Raw genomic sequence first — 27,074 nt, forward strand, 5'->3', positions numbered from 1 at the left:
TGGGAAAGCAGCAGAAGATGGCCCAAGTCCTTGGGCCTCTGCACCCACGTGGGAGACCCGGAAGAAGCTCCTGGCTTCAGATCAGCGCAGCTCCAGTCGTTGCGGCCAACTGGGGAGTGAACCAGTAGATGGAAGACCTCTCTCTTTCTCTCTCTGCCTCTCCTACTCTCTCTGTGTAACTCTGACTTTCAAATAAATAAATAAATAAATCTTTAAAAAAAAAGAAGAAGAAGATGGCCTGAGTGCCTGGGCCCCTGCACCCATATGGGAGACCTAGAAGAAGCTCCTGGCTCCTGGCTTTAGACTGGCCCAGCTCTAGCCTTTGGGGCCATTTGGAGAGTGAACCAGTAGGTGGAAACACTCTCACTCACTCACTCTCTCTCTCTCTCTGCCTTTCAAATAAATAAATAAATAAATCTTAAAAAAAAAAACAAAACCACCAATGCCCTGAGATGACAGCCTATGGCTTAACTTACTGTAATCATTTCATTTCAGAACAAAATGATTTTTTAAAAAATCTTTATCAGCGTCTCCTTCTAAGTCACGTTAAGGCAGCAGAAATGAACGCAACCTGCAGAATCTGCTCTTGGCAAACTTCACTAGGCCTCTAAGTTCCAAAATCCACACCCTTGGATGTCCTCATCTCCCTGACAGCTTCTAGGCTCTCCCTAAGTCTTTTTTTTTTTTTTGAGAGGTAGAATTATAGACAGTGTGAGAGAGAAAGAGAGAGAGAGGTCTTCCCTCTGTTGGTTCACTCCCCAAATGGCCAAATGGTTCACTCCCCAAATGGCGCTCCACCGATCCGAAGCCAGGAGCCAGGGGCTTTTTCCTGGTCTCCCATGTGGGTGCAGGGCCCAAGCACTTGGGCCATCCTCCACTGCCTTCCTGGGCCACAGCAGAGAGCTGGACTGGAAGAGGAGCAGCCGGGACTAGAATCGGTGCCCATATGGGATGCCGGCGCTGCAGGCGGAGGATTAACCAAGTGAGCCACGGCGCTGGCCCCTCTCCCTAGGTCTTCACCTAGCCCCTCACATGGCGTCCTGGGCCCTCAGCCACCTGGGAACTCATCTGCTGCCCCTCCTCTACCCACCCTCTCGCCCCCGCTCTCCTCCTTGGCCCCCCTTCTCTTTTACATCTGCCCTCCCCCCAGTGATCTCCCCTGCTCCCTTGGCTTCCAATACCATCTCTGAGTTGTTCACTCCCAAGTTCACATTTTCAGTCCAGAATCCCCCACTCTGGCTTCTCCACCGAGGTGGCCCCCAGACAGGTCACTCAGATCTGCCCCAGCCCCGGCCCTCCCCAGATCACAAGGTGCCCTCCACCTCCAGCAGGGCCAGCACTCTCCACCAGAGGGCAGGTCAGGCACCTCACAGGCACCTTTCATTTTTCCACTTTGCTCAGCCCAGCTCACACGCAGTAAAGCAAGAAGCAATGCCTTCCTCTCTGTTCCTGCCACCACCTTCCTCATCAAAGCCACTGGCATCTCTCACCTGCAGTAGCTCACAGGCCTCTCCACTTCTTGCCCTCCTCAGCCCTTAGAACCCTACCCTGCGGCTATCAGCCAGAGTGACCTTTGTGAACTACCAACTGCAGATAAACCCCTCGCAGGGCGCTGGCACTGTGGTGCGGCAGGCTACATGTTGCCTGTGACGCCAGCATCCCATAACCACAATGCTGGTTCGAGGTCAGACTGCTTTGCTTGTGTTCCCACTCCCTGCTAATGCGCCTGGGAAAGCAGCGGAAGATGTCCCAAGTACTTGGGCCCCTGTCACCTGCATGGGAGACTCGGTTGGAGTTCCCGGCTCCTGTCTTTGGCCTGGCCCAGCCTGAGCCTTCGCAGCCACTTGGGGAGTGAACCAACAGATGGGAGATCTCTTTTGGTCTCTCTGCTCTCATTGTCACTCTGCCTTTCAAATAAATCAATCTTTAAAAAAAACAAAAAAACAAAAAAACAACTCCAAAACACCTTTAGCAGTGTCCTGGCCCCACTCACACTTCAGCGTGTTCTCACCGTGTTCCTACCCTGACACGACACCCTCAGGCCACACGGTCCTTGAGAGTTCCTAAGAGGCATATCCCCCTTCCCACTCAGGGCCTGCCCTGACTACTTCTCTCCCCTCCACGCCATCTCCCACCATTCATCGCATGGTGTTTTCCATCTCATATCCAAACATCACCATCTCAGCGAGGCCTTCTCTGGCCACCCTCAATTCTCGATGGCACCAGACACCACTATTCTCTTATGCTGTATTTCCTTAGTAGTACATGTCACATTGTGTAATTATGCTCATTTTCTTACCCAACTTGAATAAGCTCCATGAGGGCAGGAGTGTGTAAGTGTGTGTGTGTATGTGTGTGTGTCTTTGGCACACTTCTGTATGTCCAGCATGCAGCCTAGCAGGATTCCTGGCAGAAATCAACTCCCAAGTTGTGCCACCACTACCCGAGGAGGGCAGGATTACCTTTAAGATAGCTGTCATGAAGACTGAGCAGCCCATCAGCACGAAGATCATAAGGCCGGTCACTCTCTGCTCGCGGATGCCCAAGAACTTGGGCTGCTCTCCAGGCGCGGAGCACTCGGATTCCAGCTTGAGGCTGTTCACGTGCGTGATGGACAGGACAGTGGCAGCCACAAACCAGGGCAGGCCCATGATGGAGCAGACGCCCAGCATGATGGCCACCATCAGCAGGTCCAGGTGGTAGCCGCAGCCTTTCTGGGGGGGTGGGGAGGGCAGAGTCTCTGTCACCATTAGTGGGAAGGCAGAAGCAGGACACACAATAGTGAGCTAAGGGTCTTGGGCCCAAGGCAGAACAGGTGTATGGGTAAAGAGGGAGTCCAGGGATCCCAGAGAAGGCTGTGGCCCCTCTTCCATAGACAGCTTGTCCTGTACACACTGTATCACAGTCTCCAGCTTATTCTGAGTCTCACACATGCAAAGATCCACCTTCCCTGGAACAGGAAGCAGAGACGAGCTACAGCTTGACCGCTCTAGGTCAAGAGAGACACGACAGGACCTGGAGCGAAGTGTCCCTACCGGGTTCCCGCAGCCCACGCCCAGATCCTTGCCGGACGTGATGCTGCCCACTCTGAGTAAGCGAAGGGCAGCGATGGAACGCTGAAGCATCTCACTGCTGCGAGCACCAGGATGGACCCCACACCCCTGGGGCCCTCGGGTTCAAAGTTCAGTACCAGACACCAATGGGAGAAAATCTGCCTCAGGCCTGACCTGAGCTTAGCACAGCAGCTGCACATCTGCCTGAGCCAGGGCCAGCAGGGCCTCCGCCACCCACCTTTTCCACGGGCGACAGAGCAGAGGACTGGAGCCCAACACCTTCGCCTACCACACCGACACGCTCCACTGGTGCCTCATCGCTAGACAACTCTTTGTTCTTAATGGACAGAATGGGAACCCTTTCAGAACCCCTTCTATGACCCCGCTGTGATGGAGTTTTATCCTGAGTCTATGTTTCCTGGTCTCAACGGGCTCACCCTAAAATGAAGAGTGTAGCCGGCTGCCGTAGCACCTGCGAGGTCAGAACCTCTCGTTACCTTGAGCTTGTGTTCCTTCCTGTTAATGATGACGGCTGTGATCTGCTGGTCCATGAATATCAAGATAGTGCAGAGAAGAGCCGGGATGATGGCAGCTATCACAGTCCACCAGGGGTTGGGGCCGATGGGGCTGATGATCCACCCACGGTCGTCCCTCGTGGGCTAAGGGAAAAACAAGGCATTCTTATTGTATTATAAGTTAACTATAAGGGCTGATGCTGTGGTGTAGTGCTGATGCCTACAGTGCCAGAATCCCATATGGGCGCTGGTTCAAGTCCTGGCTGTTCCACATCCAATCCAGCTCTCTGCTATGGCCTGGGAAAGCAGAAGATGGCCCAAGTCCTTGGGCCTCTGAACCCACATGGGAGAACCGAAAGAAGCTCCTGGCTCCTGGCTTCGGATTGGTGCAGCAATGGCCATCGTGGCCAATTGGGGAGTGAATCAACAGATGGAAGACCTCTTTCTGCCTCTCCTTTCACTGTGTAACTCTGACTTTTAAATAAATAAATCTTTAAAAAATAACTATAATCATTGGGGCAAAACAAATCAAATCGAGTCACAACACCTGCATCTCTTTTATTCTTGAAGAAGACTCCTTAAAAAATAAAGAAGGCATGAAATACAGCAATCCCTTGGGAAATCCATGACCTTGATCCTACTCTCTCTTGGAATAGTCAATTCGCAATTCTCAATTTTCTGTGGAACATTCATTAATCCTGCACTTCCTTCCATAAACTTCTTTTAAAAAAAAAGATTTTATTTATTTATTTTAGAGGTAGAGTTACAGACAGTGAGAGGGAGAGATAGAGAGAGTGGTCTTCCATCACTGGTTCACTCCCCAACTGGCCTCAACGGCCGGAGCTGTGCTGATCCAAAGCTAGGAGCCAGGAGCTTCCTCTGGGTCTCCCATGTGGGTGCAGGGACCCAAGGACTTGGGCCATCATATACTGCTTTCCCAGGCCACAGTAGAGAGCTGGATTGTAAGAGGGGCAGCTGGGACTGGAACCGGTGCTCATATGGGATGCTGGCGCTGCAGGCAGAGGATTAACCTACTGTGCCACAGCGCCGGCCCCCTTTCCATTAACTTCTCATGCCCCTGTGCACAGAACAATTTTATTTCAACATTAACCCAACTAAATTATAATTAACTACAAAATGTGTTGTAAAAAAAAAAAAAACCTTTAACGACGGGGCTGGCACTGTGGTATAGCTGGTTGAAGCCCTGGGCTGAAGCGCCAGCATCCCATATGTTTGAGTCCTGGATGCTTCACTTCCAATCCAGCTCTCTGCTATGGCCTGGCCTGGGAAAGCAGTAGAAGATGGCCCAAGTCCTTGGGCCCCTGGCACCCACGTGGAAGACCCGGAAGAAGCTCCTGGCTCCTGATCGGCGCAGCTCTGGCTGTTGCAGCCATGAGGGAAGTGAATCAGCAGATGGAAGACCTTTCTCTGTCTCTACCTCTCTAACTCTGCCTTTCAAATACATAAAATAAATCTTAAAAAAAATTTAATGACTTCCAGAGACAACTATAAGTAATTTAGACTTGGGGCCAGCGCTGTGGCACAGTAGGTTAAGCATCTGCCTGTGTGGCATTGGCATTCCATGTGGGCACGGGTTTAAGTCCCAGCTGCTCCACTTTTGATCCAGCTCCCTTCTAATGGCCCGGGAAAGCAGCGGAGGATGGCCCAAGTGCTTGGGTCCCTGCATGCACCTGGGAGATCCAGAAGAAGTTCCTGGCTCCTGGCTTTGGATCAGCGCAGTTCTGGCCATTTGGGGAGTGAACCAATGGAAAGAAGACCTCTCTCCCTGTCTCTCCCTCTCTCTGTAACTCTGCCTCTCAAATAAACAAATCAATCTTTAAAAAAAAAATTTAGACTCTCCCACTCACTGCTCTCTCCAGAAACCATATATTGTGTGTTGATGGCACAGATAAAAGCAGAGCAGAGTCAGTTGCACTGAATCTCTTGGGCTTAGACTGGACTGTTCCAGGGTCCTTCTCCCATCAGAAGTGAAACAGGAGCCTTCGTACCAGAGGCTTGAGAAGGACCCCAAGATTGCTCAGTCTGGAGACGTGCTTGACCTAGGACCTTCTGCACTGTCCCTAGAAGATAACTGTTCAGGGCACATCTACACTCTCCCAGGTTCTCACCCCCCCCCCACGGTATTCTGGGGAGGACACCTTAGCCTATTTTGGTAAATGGTGCTGCAGTCTGGAAGAAACCCTAGTAAAAGGGATACAAATTGGCCGAGTTGGCCCAACCATGGCAAAGACTAGAGCATTTGGTTCCATATTAGTTATGACTCCAGGGTTCAAAAATTCTTTTTTTTTAAATTTTATTTATTTGAGAGGCAGAGTTACAGACAGCGAGAGGCAGAGACACAGACAAAGGACTTCCATCCACTGATTCACTCCCCAGATGGCCACAATGGCCAGAGCTGAGCTGATCCAAAGCCAGGAGTCACAAGCTTCTTCTGGGTCTCCCATGGTGGTGCAGGGGCCCAAGCACTTGGCCCTCTTCCACTGCTTTCCCAGAACATAGCAGAGAGCTGGATCAGAAAAGGAGCCCCCAGGACTCAAACTGGCGCTCATATAGGACACAGGTGCCGCAGGCAGAGGATCAACCTACTACACCACAGTGCCGGCACCCAAAAACTCTTTAACAATACCACCAGGTCCCAAATTATGAATGAATGAGTTAGATTCTAAAATAGAATCTATGTTCCCTTAGTAACAATGTTCCAATTGGTAGTTATGTTCTCACATCTACATAAACTTTTCTTCAATTCTTTATGACATTATAACTCCTAATAATAGTATTGGCCTTTGGATTGGGTCTTGGGAGCTGGGGACCATGTAGTATAATAGGGAAGCGAGGAAGGAAGAAAATTTCACTTCCCAAATGTCCACATTAGCCAGGAATTGGCCAAGGCCAAAGCCAGAGCAGGAATTCAATCCAGGTTTCCTACATGGGCGGCAGGGACTCACCCAGCACCACTGAGCCATCACCATTGCCTGCCAGAGTCTGCATTAGCAGGGAGCTGGAGTCAGGAGCCAGAGCTGGGACTCACACCCAGGTACTCAGATGTGAGATAAGGCATCTGACCTGGGGTCGTAACTGTCTTCCTGTTTTAAATCGTAACATATGAAAAACAGTAAATGGCATTAACGATAACAAGCAGTACTTTCCACTCATTACACAACCTAGTTTCTCTGTTCTCTCTGACTTTTCTCACTGGAACTCAGCCGAGCCCGGAGAGTGTGCCTTTCTGAATGGCAAGGTGTCAGGAGCAAGGTTCAGGCTTCCTTGGCTGCAAAATGCATCTTAGGAAGAGGACTTTCGAGAAAGACTTGCAATCAGATTCTATGAAACCACAAGAGGGAAGCCAGCACCTTGAGGTGTGCTCACCTTGAACACGCTGGGGACTTGAAGCTTTGGTGATGGGACGCCAATCAGAAAATCCACAATCACCATCGTGAAGATGGTGAGGAAGACGGCAAAGTCACTCACCATGGAGCGCACCTGGCAAAGAATTGGAGAACAACTGGTGAGGGAACAGTTCTTAAGGTCCTTGGAAGAAGGCTTTCATTTTGCCATTGAATGAACACAGGCAGTCAGACAACGTGTGAGTGTGAGTACACCCAAATTAACCGAAGACTTCTGTTCAGGGCATTCAGGCTCAGGGTCGGCCCTGGTCTGCAAACTTGGACCAGCTAAGGACTAAGGTGTTAGCCGAGAACCTCTGTGGCAGCGTCAACTCCCCTCATCCCGCATGCCGGGGTCTGGTCCTCCGCGGGTCCTGTCAGTGCTGCCCATGGCTCATCCAGATTCAGAGCCCCTCTCGCCACCTCCCCGGCTCCCCCCAGGTCAAGGCACCGTCGGCTCTTGTCGGGCAACTACAGAAGTCACCTCACTACCTGAAAGGCTTTTCCTGGTGGCATCTGACTACTTCCTATGGCCTCTGACTGGCTCACGTGTTTGCCCTCTCTGATGGCGGACATCATCTGTTCAACTTCTGCATCCCCTGTAGTGCTTAACCCAGACCTAAGCAAGCCCGACAGCAAGTCATTAACTGTGTGTCCAGACAAGGAATTAAAAAAAGACCCAGACCTTATTTACGGCTTTTCTTCCTGAAGTCTAGGGATGCGTTTAAGCTGTACATATGCATACAGGAAACATCATTTCCCAATGGAGCTTCTCCCCCCATTCCTGACCCTGTTCAGCGAGCCCTCACTCACAGAAATGCCACCTTTTCCTCCTACCTGGGGCTCCCTTTCAAAGCAGTGGGTCATTCAGCGACCCTCCACGTGGCCTCGAATTCTGCCCTGCCCAACCCAGCAAAAGTCCAGCTCGCCCCACAGACAATGCAAGCCGCATCAGGGAAAGGCTGCTGGGGCTTCAGCCCCGAACAGCAAGTCAGGAGCGTGTCAGCGCTGTGCTGAAGCGTGGCCGGGGTTCTCGTGGGCAGAGCTGCCCCAGGCAATCACCCCAGGTGACCACGGTCACGAGCCAGCTCCAGCCACCGCACGCTGAGTGTCCCAGAGTTCTGGAAGGGAAACTTACCTGCATGGGGAAATGAGGCTTGGTACCTTTTACAGAACAAACTACCACCTTAAACATAGTGAGGCCTTGAAATCAAAAAAGTTTGCAGTGTCCTCATTCCACACGGCCCATCTATGACAGAGGCTGCCAGACCAGAGAAGAGCGTGCCACAGCGTGGCCCATGGGGACATGGGGAGCTTTCCAGCCGGCCGACCAGTGCACAAGCGCACGGGAGAACGGCAGGGTTTTCTCTCCAGCAGCAGCTTTCTAACAGCATGGAAACCCAGGAGCGGGCTACCTACTCTGGTTGGGAAATAGCGGCTCGTCTTAAAGGTCTTCAGGGTGCTGGAGAGGATGAAGGTGGTGAAGAAGAGAATACAGGACCAGAAGAGCACATCAGGCGTGTAGGGCCCATGGTGGCCACACGCAGACCCCACGAACTCTCCGTGCATCTCGTGGCATTCCTGGAGGGAGAGAGGCAGCATGTTGGGGGGACAAGAGGCACAGGTGAAGGTGTGAAAAGCTGCTGCCTTCCGAGTCTACTGCTTGCTGTCACCTTACGGCCGCTGGGGAGAGCAGGCCCATGGGACCTCCATGCAGCTGGGGGACATGCACCTGCACAGGCCCCTTTCAAGCAGGGTAATGAGTCCTGAGACACTTGAAGATGGACCTGAGGGGCGGGTGGTAGGCGTGGTGGTGCTTTCTAATTCCAGCTTCCAGCTAACGCATACCCTGGGAGGCAGCAGGCCTTGGCTCAAGGACTTGGGTCTCTGTCAACCATGTGGCCGATCTGCATTGAGTTCCCAGCTCCTAGCTCCAGCCTGGCCCGGCCCAGCCTGTTGAGGGCATCTGAGGCATGAATCAGTAGATGAAGAAACTCTGTCTCTCCTCTTTCACTGCCACTCGAATAAATAATACTATTTTTAAAAAAATGAAACCAAAACTGTCCTAAAGAAACACCACTTCCAAGGCCCTGAGAGGGCTGCAGCATTGTGTGCTGTTTGTATGACGGGGGCTCCGAACACAAACAGTCCTTAGGCCCTACAGAGCCAGGATCTGCCCCTGCCCGGCACGAGAGCACAGCCCTCGGGCAGGGTTTCTGGGAGGGCATGAGTGCGAGAAAAGAGGGGGAATTTTCTTGTCCTTTTGTGTACAAGAGAACTTCTGCAAGGGAAAAGCAAAGTCAATAAGAATAGGGCTTCTCCCCCCCCCCCAACCCCACCTCAAAAAAAAGCTTCATGTCTATCAATGCCAGAGTTTGCCCCGTCTTCCTCCCCCGGAAGTCACCGTGGCCAGAGTGTGAGTGCACGTGCGGAGACTTACGCTGACGGTCAGGTTGGCCCAGCCGACCTCTGCTGTCACGATGTTGTGGTCCTTCCAGTACTGGAGGGTGTGATTGTCTGGGTTCTCTGGGGGAGCACACCTGCAGCTGTGGGGGGAGGGGGAGGAGACGCCTAAGGAAAGCAGCCACACTCAGTTAAATGCTTGCCGCCTTGGCTGTGTTTGAGGTGCTGTCAGCGCCCGCCTCACTTCTCCTTGGCGTGCTTTAGATCCCTAAGGTGAGGCTCATCTGTAGGCTCAGCTACACCCCAGGTTTTTGTTGGTCAACACACAAGATGGGCACGGATCCGTGGACTTCACTGATCATGCGCGCGGAGGTGCCTGGCTTGGGGTCTATCTCGTAGGCTCCGGCTGTGAATTGCCGTCTACAGAGCACAGAGGTCCTGCTCCCCGAGTCAGTTCTGCACAACTCCCTTCAGGCCTGGAGGTCTCAGTCCCTTTAGCCCCCATCAGGCTGTTAGCCTCAGAACTGCAGTCTCCTGGGACTGTGGGGGAAACTCCTCCTGACATTGCAGTATCGTTTGGTGACGTCCCACTGCCTTGGCCATTTCCTGGCTACTTACTCCATTGTCATCCCCAGGCCTCCTCTTCCATGCAAACCAGATGAGACCGGACCAGGCCCGTCTCGCCAGCCCCCACACTGCCTCCCAATCAGGGCATGCTTTCATTCTGAACCGCCTGCTGGTATGGTCACCTGTTAACTTTAATTCATCTGTGAATTTTATCAATACACTTCCTAAAATGCAGTGAGGGAATGAAAATTCACAAATGTTTCAACAGATTAGAATCATAGAAGGACATTAAGAAAATAAAAAGCAATTAGGGAAAGTTACAAAGCTCTACCTTCAGGTTTAAAAATCAGTTCCAAGATTGGAAGCAACCAAGATTTCCTTAGGTAGGTGAGAGGGAAAATAAACTGTGGTACACCAGATAGTGGAAAAGCATCCAGTACTAAAGAGAGATGAGCTGGGGCTGGTGGTGTGGCATAGTGGGTTAAGCTGCTGCCTGCGACACCAGCATCCCACGTGGGCGCCAGGTCAAGTCCTGCTGCTCCACTTCCAATGCTGCTCCTTGCTAATGGCCTGGGAAAGATGTTCCCAAGTGCTTGGGCCCCTACAACCCATGTGGGAGACCTGGATGAAGCTCCTGGCTCATGGCTTTGGCCTGGCCCAGCCCCAGCCATTACAGGCATTTGGAGAGTGAACCAGTGGATAGAAGCTCTCTTCTCTCTCTCTCTCTCTCTCTCTCTCTCTCTCTCTCTCTCTCTCTGTGTGTGTGTGTGTGTGTGTATGTCCCTCTCTCTCTGTAACTCTACCTTTCAAATAAAATAAATAAATATTTTTTTAAAAATGAGCTATCAAGCCATGAAAAGACATGAAGGACCCTTAAATGCATACTAGTAAGAGAAGCAAGGAATCTGAAAAGGCCACACAACCAATCCAACTCTATGAGATTCTAGAAAAGGCAAAACAAAACCACGGAGACAGTAAAAAGGTCAACAGTCGTCAGGAATGGGGAGACAGGGTTAAACAGGTGGAGTGGGGAGGGCTTTTAGGGCAGTGAAACTGTTCTGCATCATTACAATAACAGGAAAGACGTCATTGTATACTTGTCAAAGCCCATACAGGGCACAACACCCAGAGTCAAGCCTGGGTGTATAGACCCAGGCCCAGGGCTCCACAGGAAACTATAAACTGTGGGCTGTGACACTGGTGGGTCTGGGTTAGGTTCACTGATTATAACCAACACACCCTCTGGGGCAGGACACCCACGGTGGGGAGGCCGTGCATGTGTCGGGGCAGGGATATATGGAAACCACTTTCTGCCCAACTTTGCTGTGAACCCAAAACTGCTTTTTATGTCTATTTTTTCAAGATCTGTTTTTTAAAAAGCCTATCTTTAAAAAAAAAAATCCATTCCATATATATTAACATCAAATTACTTCAAGAGCTGAGGGGTTCTGGCTTCACATCTGCTCCACACGAACCAGCAGCAGTATGCAACTGAGTAAAACACCCCGCTGGGTTTGATCATCCAAGAATTACACTTCCTAGATCTAAGGCCTGCTCCTCCAGGACTGGTGCCTTCTGTCTTCTCCCTCTGCAATGTGCCTGGCACATAACAGGTGCTCAATAAATCTGTTAAACAAATGAATGAGAAGGGGAGGTTAGAGAGGCAGCTTACAGAATCAAGACCTCCAGTGACAACAGGCTCCAAGTCACCAGGCTCTGGACGTTATACTCCCTAACCATTGTTTCTTTATAGAATCCTTTAACAATCTGAATGCACTGTGTATAAAGGTTACTGAATGGATAACCGGAGCAGGGAGAAGTGGGTGTGTGGCTGGTTGGCAGATGGCTCCACTTCTCTCCAGCAGCTTCAGGTTCAAACTGTTCGCTTTGCAACCAGATCGTCCACAACAGACTGGACGGCCAGAGGGGAAGATACGTGATGTACAGAGCTGAGGGAAGAGGATCTCCAGTCATGATCTATAGAGCAGAAACGATCTACTGGACCAGCCTTGCCCAGATGGCTGCAAACCCAGCCAGTTACCAGTTCAGTTTTCCAGCTGATCCAACTGTGTTGAACCCTGAAGAAAACCCAGTCTTTAATACCGAAGTCTGTGTTTCCAGGTGTATGTGATATGGTGGGAGAAACCCCTGGCTCAGAAAGGCATGATTAATACATCTCTACCTAAAGTGTTCTACGAGTTGCCCTTATACACTTTGAGAGAGAGAGAGAGAGAGAGCGCGCGCACGCCAGTGAGCAAACTCTCACCTCATCCTATAATCCAAGGGCTCCCAAGTCCCCTGCCGTCTTTGCAGCTTAATTGTGCTTGAATGCCCAGAACTGGAAGACATGCTGGAAAGCAGTGCTCCATCATCGCTTCTGACTGCAGGCCCCTGGCGGCCCCCCAGTCTCCTCAGCCACGCGGGAGCCCTGCTGCCCGAGACACTGCCCCCAAGGAAGCTCCCAGCGCTGCAGGCACACGACATCAGCGCTCAACCCAAGCCTCTGGCACTTCCCCAAACCTGACAGAGCAGAAAGCAACTTACTAGTAGAGGCTGAGGCGGTCCAGCTGGCTGTGCATGTGGATGGGGTAGGTCTCCGCCAGGTGGATCAGCTTCTCTATGGCTTCGTAGATGAAAATGATACAGATCAGAGAGGCGAAGGCCTCCTCGGTGAAGCGGGTGATGTAGCAGACCAGGGAGCTGGCGTCCGTCGCCACCAGGACAATGCACAGGAAGGCGGTCCACAGGCCGATGCAGGCTCGCAGGGAGAGGTACGAAAGCGCATAGTCTCTGGAATGAGACCACAGGGTGGCATCGGGAGACAGCGGTGAGAAACATGCTAATTCATCTCATCCCCAGAGCAGCATCGCGGCTCAGCTTCTCTGCCCACTGAGGCCCTGAGCACAGCTGGGTCGAGTGCTGCTCCCTGTAGCCAGGATGTGGGAGGCAGAGAGGGGGGAACTGTCTCACTACAATGCTTCTGCCTTTATTGTCTAATACAACTGTTATTCTTGCAGTAAGAAAAAGGGGCTCAGCCTAGTCCCATGTGCTCCCACTTCTAAACAAAATGAAGAAAATGATTTTTATAGGGAAAGTGGAAAAATTAGGGCATTTCTAAGCTCCTGTTATCATGAGCAACCAGAATAGAAAGGAGAGTGGGGCTGGCGCTGTGCCCTAGTGGATAAAGCCACCTGCAGCACCAACATTCCATGTAGGCACGTGTTTGTGTTTCCGGCTGCTCCAGGCTGCTCCATTTCTGATCCAGCTCCCTGCAATGCACCTGGGAAAGCAGTAGAAGATGGACCAAGTGCTTGGGTTCCTGCTCTCACATGGGAGACCTGGAAGAAGCTCCTGGCTCCTGACTTCAGCCTGGCCAGGCTATTGTGGCCATTTGGGGAGTGAACCAGCAGATGGAACCTCTCTGTCTCTCCCACTATCTCTGTAACTCTTTCTAAATAAATACATAAATAAATCTTTTTAAAAAACTGACTTAAGTGGCCAGTATTGTGGCACAGTGGATTAAGTCACTGCCTGCGACACTAGCAGCCTATACAGGCACTGGTTCAAGTCCCAGCTGCTCTACTCCCAATCCAGCTCTCTAATAACACACCTGGGGAAGCAGTGAAGACAGTCTAAGTGCTTGGGCCCTTTCGACCCTTGTGGAAGACCCAGATGAAGCTCTTGGCTTCGGTCTGGCCCAGCTCAGGATGTTGTAGCCATTTGAGGAGTAACCTAGCCTATGGAAGATAAATCTCTCTCTCTTTCTCTCTCTCTCTTTCTTCTCTCTTTGTAACTCTGCCTTTCAAATAAATAAATAAATAAATTGAAATGGAGGGGCCAGAGCTGTGGAACAGTGATTTAAGTCACTGCCTGCAGCACCAGCATCCCTTATGGGCACTGGTTTGAATTCCAGCTGCTCCACTTCTAGTCCAGCTCCCTGCTAATGTGCTTGGGAGAGCAGTGGAGGATGGCCCAAGTGCTTGGACCCCTGCACCCATGTGGGAGACCTGAATGAAGCTCTTGGCTGCTTGGCTTCGGCCTGGCCCAGCTCTGGCTATTGCAGACATTTGGGAAGTAAACTAGCAGATGGAAGATCTTTCTCTCCCTCTCCCTCTCTGTAACTCTTTCAAACAAATAAAATATTTTTTTAAATGAAGATGGAAATGGAGGAGTTTGAACTAGAGAGGGAGATTTAAAAAAAAAAAAAAAAAGCAAAGTCAAGATTTCCATAGTGGCTGAGGGACATTCATCAAGTTCCCCCAGAACTGAAGGCCTGCTATTTTAGGTATGCTGCTCCTAGGGGGAGGACTACAGGCCAACTGATGTTCTCCCTTCCAGTTCCTTACACTCCTAAATGATATTTGCCTGCTCAGGCCTGCCTTGCACCCTGGCACTCAGCCCTGGCAGCACAATCACCAGACCCAGTTAGGCATGTCACAAAAGTAAATGTCTTACTTGCAGAATTTGAACAAAATCTTTTCAAACACAAGAACTGGCCCAGTACTTCCCAGGATGGTGAGAGCCTGTCCCGCAAATAAGGAATAAGCAATCCCAGTCATGGAGGCGCCAAACAAGGATTCAATTGCACTCTGGGAGGGAAAGAAAAAGCAGAAAAGGCATCAGTGAGTCCACAGCTCACAGCCCGTCAGCAAAAGGCGGTGTCTGCCTATGTCCATTCCTGCCTTCACTCTCCCGGTGCCCTGCCTGCAGTTCACCTAAAAAAGAAGAATGTGTATACACCACGTAATACACAGTACACAGGAATGTGTATACACACGTAATACATAGTACACAGGTTCCTCTCTAATGATTCAAGTGGCCAAATCCATCCGTGTCTGATTCCCCAACTAAGGACTATACTTCAGTGACTCCATTTAGTACCCAAAAATCTATGGGCAGAGGCCAGTGCCATGGCTCACTTGGTTAATCCTCTGCCTGTGGTGCCAGCATCCCATATGGGCACTGGGTTCTAGTCCCAGTTGTTCCTCTTCCAGTCCAGCTCTCTGCTGTGGCCTGGGAGGATGGCCCAAGTGTTTGGGGCTCTGCACCTGCAGGGAGACCAAGGAGAGGCATCTGGCTCCTGGCTTCAGATCGGTGCAGCTCTGGCCGTGGTGGCCATTTGGGGAATGAATCAACAGAAGAAAGACTTTTCTCTCCATCTCTCCCTCTGTCTGTAACTCTACCTGTCAAATAAATAAATAAAATCTTTTTTAAAAAAATCTATGGGCAGGACGGGGATGCCATCCACCCCACAAGCTGTCCTACAGACTCACTTTCAAATGGCATCAATAGATTCACTGTCCACCCCTGGGGCCAGAGGCACTTCCCCTGGTCAGAAGAGGGTCGGTTCTCCAGGGAGAAGCACGTGGCTGTTTGGTAGGTGGTCAGAAGGGCACAGCAGTTCAGGAGAAAGAATATGACCTTCTCAGCCCAAGCCCAGCTAACGCCACCCCCAGCCCCTCAAAGGACCCGGCTGGAACGATCAAGAATGATTAACAGTCCTTACTATGCGTCCCTCAGTGGCTTCTCCGAGCAGTCCCCCAAAGGTGATGACGGGCGACATGCAGGCGCAGTACAGGAACAGGAAGGACGCCAAGCACTGCAGGCTCAGCGCATCCCGGTAGTCGCTCCAGTACCAGCGGGCTTTCCGCTTCACGTCCAGCACCAGGCCCCCGAACAGCCTGTGGAAACACGGCAGGCAGGCCTCCAGCTACCTTCAGAACAGCACTTCAGACGTGCTCTGCATGACAGTGACGGAACGCTTTGGCTCCAACCCCACACCAAGTACAGGAGCGCTCTCTGGAGTCAGCAAAGATTCTATTTGTAGCCAAAAGCAGGACTTAGACTAAATTTGAATGATTATCCCAAGCATAAAAATAATGAATTTGCATACGTTTATTATGGTACCCAGTTAAAGAACTCAAAAACAATTAACAGGAAAGCAAGGATTAGTTTAAATTCTGGGCTGTTAAAAGCAAATGTGAAACACCAACTCCAGATATTAAAGCTGTTAGTTTTCTTACATGTTGTCTACATTAAAAACCTCCATCCAGGCGCCTTCCTACTCTGAACAGCGACGCAGCTGACTCTTGAGAAACCAGCATCATGATTCACTCGTGCAATTGACAAGGAGCAGCAGACACAGGCACGGGCACTGCAGCCGTGAGCGAGACAGAGCCAGAACCTGCTCCCCAGGCCCAACAGCCGGGGGGGGGGGGGGGGGGGGGGGCAGGCCCTGACGGGAGGGGGCTGCAGCAGCACAGATCAGGGAGGGGCACTTCTGGGCCAGAGGAGATAGCAGGGGTGATGCCCAGGTGGGAGAGTGCATTGCAGGTCCGAGGTGCTGCATGAAGCATGACGGATAATCCTGTGTGTGGGGTTGGAGGAGCTGAGTCTCAAAGCACCTTGTTTTGAGGAATTAGAGCTTTATCCCAACACTATGCTCAGCTGTTGCAAGACCATCAACAGGAGCATTCTGGAAGGATCACTCCTGTGCCGGTGTGAAGAAGGGGGCGTGGGCTGGAAGGAGGAGCGGTGAGTGGATTCAAGGGTTAATCAAGGGGGAGATTCTAGAGGACTTAGGGGCAGGACTGCAGGATCCTCTCCACTCCCCCAGGGATAGGACACATCAGGGGCAGGTGATCCCACATGGAGGAGGGGGAGCACTCCTGGATGTGGGCAGTCACTGTATGGGGTTGGGGGGAAGAGGGCTGTTACCGAATGGGAACAGAGTAACCAAGCACCAACCTTGAGTGACCCCTGGGTCAAACCAATGAACTCTAAAAGACATGGCTAAGATAATCACAAAAAAAGCTTAATACGGGCTGAGTGTTAGGCGATTTAGAGAATGGCTGTTAATTTTGTAAGATTTCATAGCAGCATAATAATTATTTTTATCGATGTCCTTATCAGAGATACATACTGAGGTATTTACAGGTGAAATGATACGAAGTCAGTGATTTGGCTTAAAACCAATCTAGAAAACATAATAATAATGGTAGAAAGAAACGGATGGAACAGGGTTAGCAAAATGTTGGTAACAGTGGGTGTGTGGAGTTCTTATATTGCTCTCTCTTTCTCTCCCTCTCTCTCTCTCTCTCTATATATATATATATATACACACACACACACACACACACTGTGATCTGGCTCAGAGCCTGCAGATGGCTCCAAACTTTACCCGAGCTAGGTGGGGCCAGACCAGGCCAGACCAAGGCAGCTCACAGGCTGGGTTTGGCTCTCTGTCCTCAGCCCAGTCCCAGACAGCAGCCCACTCAGGGAAGAAGGCTTAGCCAGCTCTGTCTTTCCCTCTCCCACCCAGGAGCCTGGAGGAGTGAGGCGGCCTGGGAGCTGCGCATCAGGAGAGCAGGCTCAGCCAGCGCTCTTCTCCCCTCCCTCCCCTCCCCAAGCCAGGGACCACGGGTGTCCAGGGACCCAGGCCAGACACTGTTCTGTTTCCCAACACGCTCTCTGTCTCTGGCGTTGGTGGGTGGAGTTGGGATTCACCTTTCCTCAACTTACAGCAGTTAGTGGCAGTCTGGGACTGGGCTGAGGACAGAGAGCCAAACCCAGCCTGTGAACTGCCTTGGTCTGGCCTGGTCTGGACCCACCTAGCTCGGGTAAAGTTTGGAGCCATCTGCAGGCTCTGAGCCAGATCACAGAAGTTCCACCGCACGCTTGGGACCAAGGCTCCAGTTAGCAATCAAGTGTCACTTGGCCACGACACTTTCTCCTCTGGGAAAGCAGCCCCGCAAGGACTTCCCACGCAGCAGTGACTCCCGAGGGTGAGTTCCAGTGTTTCTGGTCCACAGAAAACACAGCGTCTTATTACTACATGGTGAGCGCCTCCTCGCCACCAGTAAGCTTCCTCGGAAGAGCAGGATTCTGGGAGAAAGGTCTCCTTCGGCAACAGTGGGCCTTGCCCCACTCAGACCTCTGAGGGGCCACTGTGACCGCTTAGGCCCAGGGTACAGGAGGTGTCTTCAGGGTGAGCAAGGATGAAAGAAAACTTGTACAAAAAGGAGACACAGGAAGCGATAGAGAGGAGGCCACAGAGAGGAAGCCGTCCGTCTGTGCCTGGTGGTGACTGGGGGACAGCGGTGGGGGGGATCTGAGGCTCCTATTGACAGCATAACCATAGATCAATAAACTAATCTGGATAGCTTATGGAGTTGGCCTCATACCTTATGCACGCATAACATCAGACCCTAAGCATCAACCAGGCATGGAGGCTCCTCTCCACGTCTCACACGTCCCCTCCCTTTCAACACTGCCCTTGATGTCCTGATGTTGGGGCACAAGGCACACAGGCATCCGTATTCACACTTGACGCAAGAAAGGACTCAGCCGTGTACAGGGTCACGGGGAGCCCCTCCAGCCGGCCATCTGCCTGCTGTGCTGGGAGGACCCCTGTTTGAAGTGGGGGGGTCATCGAGATAAAGCTCCTCATTCTTCTTTCCATTAACCCTTCCCCAAAGGGGCATCCCCAATCAGGGGCATAAATCAACGCTGCAAAACCCCTTTTTGGGTGTCCTACTTGCCGTGGCTCTCCTGGCCCGGAACAGTCTGGCCACACCTTCTTCTTTGCTACACGCGGTGTCCCTGCCAGTGTCAGCATCAGAGAGACTCAGGACACCCGTCTGACGGCATGGAGGGTCACAAAACGCAGACCTCAGAGTACTGATTTCAACTCGGTCTCCTTTCGCACCTCTGAGTCTACTCTACCCCATCTTTGAGTGTCTTTCCACACGACAAGGACAACAATGCCCTAGTCTCAAGTTTTACCCAAGGTTGTACAACACAATACGCATAAAGCAGGTTTTTACATGTCAAAGAAATATAATAAATGGCCTGAAGATTTATAAAACCTAATGTTTTTTGTTTTTTGCCAGGCAGAGTTAAACAGTGAGAGAGACAGAGAGAGAGTTATAGACAGTGAGAGAGAGAAAGAGAGAAAGGTCTTCCCTCCACTGGTTCACTCCCCCAATGGCCGCCATGGCCAGCACTGCGCTGATCCGAAGTCAGGAGCCAGGTGCTTCCTCCCGGTCTCCCATGAGGGTACAGGGTTCCAAGCACTCATGCCATCCTCCACTGCCCTCCTGGGCCACAGCAGAGAGCTGGACTGGAAGAGGAGCAACCAGGACTAGTACCCGGTGCCCCAACTGGGACTAGAACCCGGGGTGCCAATGCCACAGGTGGAGGATTAGCCAAGTGAGCCACGGCGCTGGCCGAGATAATGTGTTTTTAGAATGTGCACTGTAGGAGGGTCCAGAAACTTCTAGGATGTCCACCTGCAGAGAAGGAAGGCACCCAGGGGTGCAGGGTGGCATTGTGGAGTAGTGGGTTAAGCTGCCTGCCTGCAACCCCAGCATTCCATATGGGCACCAGTTCAATTCCCAACTGCTCCATTTCTAAACAAGCTCCCTGCTAATGGCCTGGGAAAGCAGAAGATGGCTCAAATCCTTGGGGCCCCTGCACCCACACAGGAGACCTGGATGAAGTTCCTGGCCCTTGGCTTTGGCCTGGGCCAGCCCTGGCCATTGTGGCCATTTGGGGAGTGAATCAGCAGATGGAAGATTTTTTTTTTCTCTCCCTCTTTCATCCCCTCTCTCTGTAACTCTGTCTTTCACGTAATTTTTTCTTAAATAATAATTTTTAAAAAAAAAAGAAAGAAAAAGGCACCTGGGCTGGCCGGGAACTGTGACGCCTGATGCAGGCAGTAGGCAACAGGCCGAAGGGCCTACACGGGAGGAAGGGCATGCGTCTCGAAACCCTTTACCAAGGGCTCAAAGGAAAACACCAGCAGCTCAGGAAGAGGAAACATCGCCTCCCAGGCCAAGCAGAAGTAAGCTCTGAGCCCAGGGCTTCCTTTCAGCTCTGTCAATTCCGGAAGTTTTGACTTTGTGAGGCAGAGTACCTAGGGCTTGTGCATGGTCCTGGAAATCTGAGGTTTTCTTTCCGGCCATCAGGCACCATTTCTGAGATCCAATAACTGTTGAGCCAGCCTCCTGGTCTCCTAAACCCCGTGTGCACCTGAGCACAAAGGAGCCCTCTCAAAAGCCTGGGGTCCCAGTTTACTCTGCTTTCCTGGAAATCTCACCTCTGCACAGCTTGTGTTTGGGAGACACCCTCTTGCCCACAAATCCACTACTTTCAAACTCCGGAAGTCCTAGGGAGTTAACTTTTATATACAAAAGGTGAACTGCAATTCTGGAAGATGATCAAATCCATGCTGAAGTAAGCACTAGCTCCCCAGGACAGTCTCAGTCCTGGGATCTGTTCCAAGGGCAGATGCTTCCCCGGACCTGCCGCTCAGGACCTGGCCTCCCCACCCAATTCAGAGCTCTCCCAACTTCCAAGGAAAGGCCTCACTCACTCTGGGGGGTGGTTCTTTTCTGAGACTCCCTCCAATCAAAGGGCTTCTGCTTTCCACCAATGCTCCCTCCCAGGGCAGAGCTATCTGCCTGCACCCTCAAACACAAACCTAAAACCAGACGTATACTCCCATCAGGACCCTACTAGAGTGGTGCCATGCTTCCTGTCTCCTCTCCTGGCTTCGCCCTCAATTTCCAAGACTAGAAAAACACACTGATCCTCACAATTCCAAAACAACCCTGTGTTTCCAGTGATCAGAGGACTGAGGCTAGAAGAATAAGGAAAGCAACTCCAAGCAAGGGAGGAAGAAAAGAAAGAAGCAGGGGCGGGGCCAGCACTGTGGTGTAGCGGGTAAAGCCACAGCCTGCAGTGCCGGCATCCCATATGGGTGCCAGTTCAAGTCCTGGCTGCTCCACTTCTGGTCCAGCTCTCTGCTATGGCCTGGGAAAGAGTAGAAGATGGCCCAAGTCCTTGGGCCCCTGCACTTGCGTGGGAGACCTGGAAGAAGCTCCTGGTTCCTGGCTTCGAATCAGTGCAGTTCCAGCCATTGCAGCCTACTGGGGAGTGAACCAGCGGATGGAAGACCTCTCTCTCTCTGCCTTTCCTTCACTCTCTGTGTAACTCTGACTTTCAAATAAATAAATAAATCTTGAAACAAACAAACAAGGGAGTAGAGAAGGTAAAGCTGCCTCTGTGGTCCCAGGTCTACCCAGCAGATCCTGCTGAGACAACAGCGTAACTCACAGAGCCACATCCACAGCCACAACCTCCTCCCAAGGTCCAGGGACACCTCTGCATGTCATGCCAGCCCCAAATATCACCTTCTCACCTGGGGAACCACACCTCCTACTCGGGGGCTTGCTTCCTTCCCCTGCCATACAGGAGCCTCCTTCTTAGATATCTGTCCTTAAAATCTTGGCCTACAAGAGTAGGCTGCCTATTCAGAGACACGTGCATCTCAGTTTCTGTCTTCCTCCCCTAAGGGAGCTCCTTAACCTGAAATGGTCACTCGGCATTTATCTGCACCTAGTCCATTCCACGCTACAGCTAGGCATCACTCAACAAAGAGTGTCTACTCTGCAGGGTCCTGGCCAGGTGCCAGGAATAGAACGCAGCCCCTGCCCTCTGAGAGCAAACAGCCTAACAGGAAAGACATCGACTCAAACAACAATCACAACATATGATACAGGCTACGGTGGGAAAAGGGGGTTAGAGCTCAATGCTGTGGCATCACCCAGCAGGAACACCCAGCTTCATCTACAGGGCCTGGATGGCTCCCCAAGGTAGTGACACCTTCCCCAAGGAAGTTGACACCTGGGCTGAGACAAAGGATGCTAGCAGGAGTTAGCAGATGAGGAAAGGGAAAGGGGTTCATATCAGGGAAGACTGTGCAGGAAGAAGTGCAAATGACATAGAAAATGATGGCTTGAGAAACCTGAATGACAATTTGACATATTCACAATATGCATAATCAGTGGTTTCGTTTCTAAAGTCATCCCCAGCCGTTAAATTCCAACTGCAGAGAAAGCTGCAAGCAAAGAGGGTGTCTCATTCTTTTATGCAACCTCCGCCCAGGGAGCCGCGCATGCCGGGAAACTTACCGCCCAGTGCGCTGAAGCTCTGGCCCACTGTGGCCCCCGTGCGGCTCGGGTTCTATGTGGCAAACGTTTCCATTTGGAACGCCAGGCATTTTCCTTTTCTCCTGTTAACAGAGGACCACAAAGTTAGCAGAGTCAGCATTTACCGTGGGAGAAGTAATCCCAAAGCAACCAAAAAATGCCTGCAGCTCTCAAATGCATTTGCTAATGTGATGCGGTTTATCGACTTTCCTGGGGTGGGGGGGCAGGGAAGGGGATGCCTAATTTTTCTTTCTCTTTTCCAGCAGTCGATTCTCGTGTCTTGTCCGGAAATAGAAATGGGGGCAGCTGAGATGACCTAAGTCTCAGCTGCAAATCTGTTTGTGTTCGATCCTCACTCGGCCTCTGCACCTTGCCCTGGGAGATGGCTTTGGCTGTCATGTGTACAACCAGGGCTAACAGCATCCTGGGGGGGCAGGGGGGAGGAGAATGTTGCTGGGGAGACTGAACGCACACAAAACACATGGCCTGGTGCTGGTGCACCATGGGAGCTTTCTTTCCACCTTCAAAGAACTCCGTTTGCTCTTTCTGCTCAACTTGGTCTTTTCACTGGAGGGCTTCCTACACGATACACTCCTTAGAATGCCTGCCATTCGCCATCAGTCTTCAAATCTGTCTCCAGCAAGGCTGCCTGACCCCGTCACACCTGAGCCAGTCTGTGTCCCCGCAGCTGTGCTAGTCACAGTTCTGATGGCCTGGGTGCCCTGGAGCAGAGCCGTCTCTGGACTCAGCATAGACCCATGTGGTCTTTGCATTGTCAGACCCCTGCAGTGACATTGGCAGCACTAGCCGCTGGGCTAACGTGCATACATTACCTGCGAAGGGACGTTTTTGGGTGGCTCGATTCGAATGGAGGGGTCCCACTCTCCTGGAGGCAGCACCGTCACCTGGTCTAGGAACTCATCAATGCCTGCCAGGAGATCATCTCGCTCTTTGGCTTTATATGCCACGTCGTGGAAAATCTACAGGAAGAAAAAGCCCTCAGGAAAGCTGCAAGTGAAAACCATCACCGGAGGATATGGTGACGGATGCACAAAGCCTCTTATTTGTTACCTCTGTCATGGGGATCTGCGAGACAGAAAACTTTAGAAAAATGCCAGGATAGAAGGACTTTTAAAAATGAGTATGGGTCAAAGAGAACTAAATATATGTATGCTAATGTAAGAAGCAATGATTCTCAAGTTGTACAATTCTGTTAGCTACAAAAAGTAGGAAAGAAAGGTTCCGTGGAAAATGCTCTTGATCTTAATGGTTGGGAAGACGATGGACTTCCTAATGAGTTAGGAGCTAAGCCTCCCAATGGTGATGGGCTGGGGACACACAGCTCACGCCTCCCTGTGCCCACTAAGACACACGTGTTCTCAGCCCTGCTCTGCGGCTGAGCGCCATTCTCACCAGGGAATGCACAATGCACCCAGTCTGGTTGCCTTGGCACAGGCAAGTCAGCACACTCACACCACCCTGCCTGAGGCCGCACCCCTGACCTCAGACAACTGCTTTCATCGTGAAAAGAAAGTGAGGTTTCTGTATGCGAACAGCTTGGATGCATTTAGTTAACTGTCTGTTTCTAGAAAGTTATGTCTGCCTTAATATGTCTCCCTCTATATCACACTCAGCAGTAATTTTCCCAGGGAAAAAAAAAAAAGGTTTTCTGCATCCTTGATCATTCCACAAGGAAGCAAAATCCTCAGAGGACTTAGCCTTCCACAGCCGGCTCTCAGCAGAGCGCGGGAACCGCTTGCTGGCCGGCAGACGCTGCAATTGCAGAGATTCTCCCCCTGCAACCAGCACAGCGCCCGACCCAGAACACACATGCACTCAGCACTCACGAAAGGAAAGGAGAAGTCGCACGTACCTCATCCGTCATGATGGTGGCCATGGACCTGCCGATCTCGTGGTACTGCTGGCCTTTCCCTACTGGACCCAACAAGATAAACAAAAACCTGGCAGGACACACAGAGGAGGAAACTACTAAGCAAACACAGAGAGGTGACAGCTTACTCCTCTCTAAACAGTGTGACATTTTTCTCCACTATCTAACAGAATCATCACTGTGCCACCAAAACAAAGGAGACACACCAATGACAGAGCACTGGAGTTGTCTGGACCTAACAGCCCTACTCTGGACAGTGGAAGCTATTTGTTTAACATTATTCAATAAAGTAGTTACATTTCTTAGCACGTCTGTTGACACAATTCCCGACTATAGAAAGGATTTTTTTTTTTTTAATTTTTATTTTTGACAGGCAGAGTGGACAGTGAGAGAGAGAGACAGAGAGAAAGGTCTTCCTTTTGCCGTTGGTTCACCCTCCAATGGCCGCTGCGGTAGGCGCTCTGCGGCCGGCGCACCGCACCGATCTGATGGCAGGAGCCAGGTGCTTCTCCTGGTCTCCCATGGGGTGCAGGGCCCAAGGACCTGGGCCATCCTCCACTGCACTCCCTGGCCACAGCAGAGAGCTGGCCTGGAAGAGGGGCAACCGGGACAGGATCGGTGCCCTGACCGGGACTAGAACCCGGTGTGCCGGCGCCGCAAGGCGGAGGATTAGCCTAGTGAGCTGCGGCGTTGGCCGAAAGGATGCTTTTTAAAAACTTAACCTGATTGGAGCCAGCATTGTGGAACAGCAGTTAAGTCATATGAGCCAAATTCATCTCCCGTGAGTGCCAGTTCAAGTACTGGCTGCTCCACTTGCAATCCTGGGAAAGAAACAGCAGATGGCCCAAGTACTTGGGCCCCTGACACCCCTGTGGGAGACCTGGACAGCGTTCCAGGCTCCTGCCTTCAGTCTTGGTCATGGCCACTTAGGGAATGACCCAGATGGAAGATCTCCCTCCCCCATATCTCTGCCTTTCAAATAAATCAAATCTTTAAAAGAAACTTGGCTTATTGTGCAAATTCAAGGTTATCTGACTCCCATTCATTTTTCTAACAAGAAAACAACAGGGAGAGAAGAGAGAGAAGGAAGTTGAAACAACCAAGCCTTGTAGAGGAGTCCACTTGGCGTTTGGACATCTGACTGCCCTCTGATCACGGGGCTCTGCGTCACCAGCAGCCCCACTTCAGAGCGCAGGGACAGTCTTTCGAACAAACGCAGGCACATCTGAAAACCATACAAACCCTGGCAGAACTGTGGCTAGAGACACCTCTACCTTGGCTTGGAGACCTGGGACAGTAAGACTCGGGCTTTGATAACAAATGACTGGCCCTTGCTATGCTCTTTGAATGCTCCTCAGATCTGCATTTCTAGGCTGCAGGTACTGCGAGGTCACAGCCCTGAAAGTCTTAGAATGCACGTGCCTTGTGATTAATCAAAAACCATTCCTGGCCGGCGCCACAGCTCACTAGGCTAATCCTCCACCTTGCAGCGCTGGCACACCGGGTTCTAGTCCCGGTCGGGGCACCGATTCTGTCCCGGTTGCCCCTCTTCCAGGCCAGCTCTCTGCTGTGGCCCGGGAGTGCAGTGGAGGATGGCCCAAGTGCTTGGGCCCTGCACCCGCATGGGAGACCAGGAGAAGCACCTGGCTCCTGCCATCAGATCAGCACGGTGCGCCGGCCGCAGCACGCCAGCCGTGGTGGCCATTGGAGGGTGAACCAATGGCAAAGGAAGACCTTTCTCTCTGTCTGTCTCTCTCTCACTGTCCACTCTGCCTGTCAAAAAAAAAAAAAAAAAAAAAAAAAACATTCCCCGGAGCATCGATGCCAGCTGTTGGTATGAACACTTGGGCAGACATGCACTTTTGAGTCCCCAGAGCATCGATGATAACCATTGGCACGAGCGCTCGGGCAGACATGCACTTTCGCTGGACCGCGTGGAGCTTCCCCTCTGCCCCTACCTTGTTGGGATGGGCACTTCCGTCAGGCCCGAGAGAAGGACGGCTGGGGACAGCCTCACGAAGGCCACGATGGGGCGGTCCAGTGTGTCCACCTCTCCAACCAGCACGTTGGAGGCCTCCGCCCCAGTGGGGATTTTCTTCATGAAGTGAAGGTCCACCTGCGATCCAGAAAAAGCTGCTGGCACTCTGGGATCCAGCGCCTGAAGTATCACGTTACGGTAACACGCCTCCCCACACCGTTCATCTGATCTGTGCAAAAACCCTCTAGATAAAGTACATTATGCCTGGTTTTGCGGTTTGTTTTCTTTTTTCCTTTTAAATGGAACAACCTGGCCGGCGCCGTGGCTTACTTGGCTAATCTCCGCCTGTGGTGCCAGCACCCCAGGTCCTAGTTCCGGTTGGAGCGCCGGATTCTGTCCTGGTTGCTCCTCTTCCAGTCCAGCTCCTTGCTGTGGCCCGGGGAAGGCAGTGGAGGATGGCCCAAGTGCTTGAGCCCTACACTTGCATGGGAGACCAGGAGGAAGCACCTGGCTCCTGGCTTCCGATCGGCACAGCGCGCCGGCCACAACACACCAGCTATAGTGGCAACTTGGGGGGGGATGAACCAACTGTAAAGGAAGACCTTTCTCTCTGTCTCTCTCTCTCTCTCTCACTGTCTAACTCTGCCCATCAAAAAAAAAAAAAAAAGATTTATTTTGGGGCTGGCATTGTGGTGTAATAAGTTAAGCTGCCACCTGCAATGCTGGCATCCCATGTGGGTACCAGCTCCAGTCCTGGCTGCTTCATCTCTGATCCAGCTCCCTGCTAATGTGCCTGGGAAAGCAGAGGAGGATGGCCCAAGTACTCAGGCCCCTGCACCTGCATGAGAGACCAAGAAAAAGCTCCTGGCTTTGGCCTGACCAAGTCCTGGACATTGTGGCCATTTGGGGAGCGAACAAGCAGATGGAAGATCTCTCCCTCTCTCTCTCTCTGTAATTCTGTCTTTCAAGTAAACAAAATAAGACTTTAAATAGATATTGATTTATTTATATTTATTTTTTAAATGTATAATTTAAAATTCAAGTCCTGGCTGTGCCACTTCCGATCCAGCTCCCTGCTAATGGCCTGGAAAAAGCAGCCAAAGATGGCCAAGAGCTTGGGCCCCTGCCACCCATGGGGGGAACCCAAAAGAAGCTCCTGACTCTGGCCTGGCCCAGCCCTGGCCATTTGGGGAGTGAACCAGTTAATGTTAAGACATGTCTGTCTGTCTGTCTGTCTCTCAATTTCTCTCTCTGTAACTGTGCTTTTCAA

The 27,074-nt window shown here is 51.5% G+C and overlaps 1 protein-coding gene across 2 annotated transcripts in view; it reads right to left on the minus strand.

Annotated features, from left to right (window-relative positions):
• The window catches only part of SLC4A8 (solute carrier family 4 member 8), a 77,117-nt gene that overhangs the window by 17,569 nt on the left and 32,474 nt on the right, over window positions 1-27,074 (minus strand). For both annotated transcript variants that reach the window (XM_062203639.1, XM_062203640.1), the window contains 12 exons: window positions 25,785-25,942; window positions 23,809-23,896; window positions 22,769-22,915; window positions 21,918-22,018; window positions 15,449-15,623; window positions 14,398-14,531; window positions 12,487-12,732; window positions 9,413-9,518; window positions 8,392-8,553; window positions 6,956-7,069; window positions 3,551-3,712; window positions 2,463-2,714 (listed from right to left, as the gene is read on the minus strand). In XM_062203639.1, coding sequence (XP_062059623.1) covers window positions 2,463-2,714; window positions 3,551-3,712; window positions 6,956-7,069; window positions 8,392-8,553; window positions 9,413-9,518; window positions 12,487-12,732; window positions 14,398-14,531; window positions 15,449-15,623; window positions 21,918-22,018; window positions 22,769-22,915; window positions 23,809-23,896; window positions 25,785-25,942 — 1,845 coding nt within the window. The remainder of the gene's footprint in view (window positions 1-2,462; window positions 2,715-3,550; window positions 3,713-6,955; window positions 7,070-8,391; window positions 8,554-9,412; window positions 9,519-12,486; window positions 12,733-14,397; window positions 14,532-15,448; window positions 15,624-21,917; window positions 22,019-22,768; window positions 22,916-23,808; window positions 23,897-25,784; window positions 25,943-27,074) is intronic.

This window comes from Lepus europaeus, chromosome 10 (genome assembly GCF_033115175.1).
Source record: "Lepus europaeus isolate LE1 chromosome 10, mLepTim1.pri, whole genome shotgun sequence".
In the NCBI taxonomy this organism is placed as follows: Eukaryota; Metazoa; Chordata; class Mammalia; order Lagomorpha; family Leporidae; genus Lepus; species Lepus europaeus.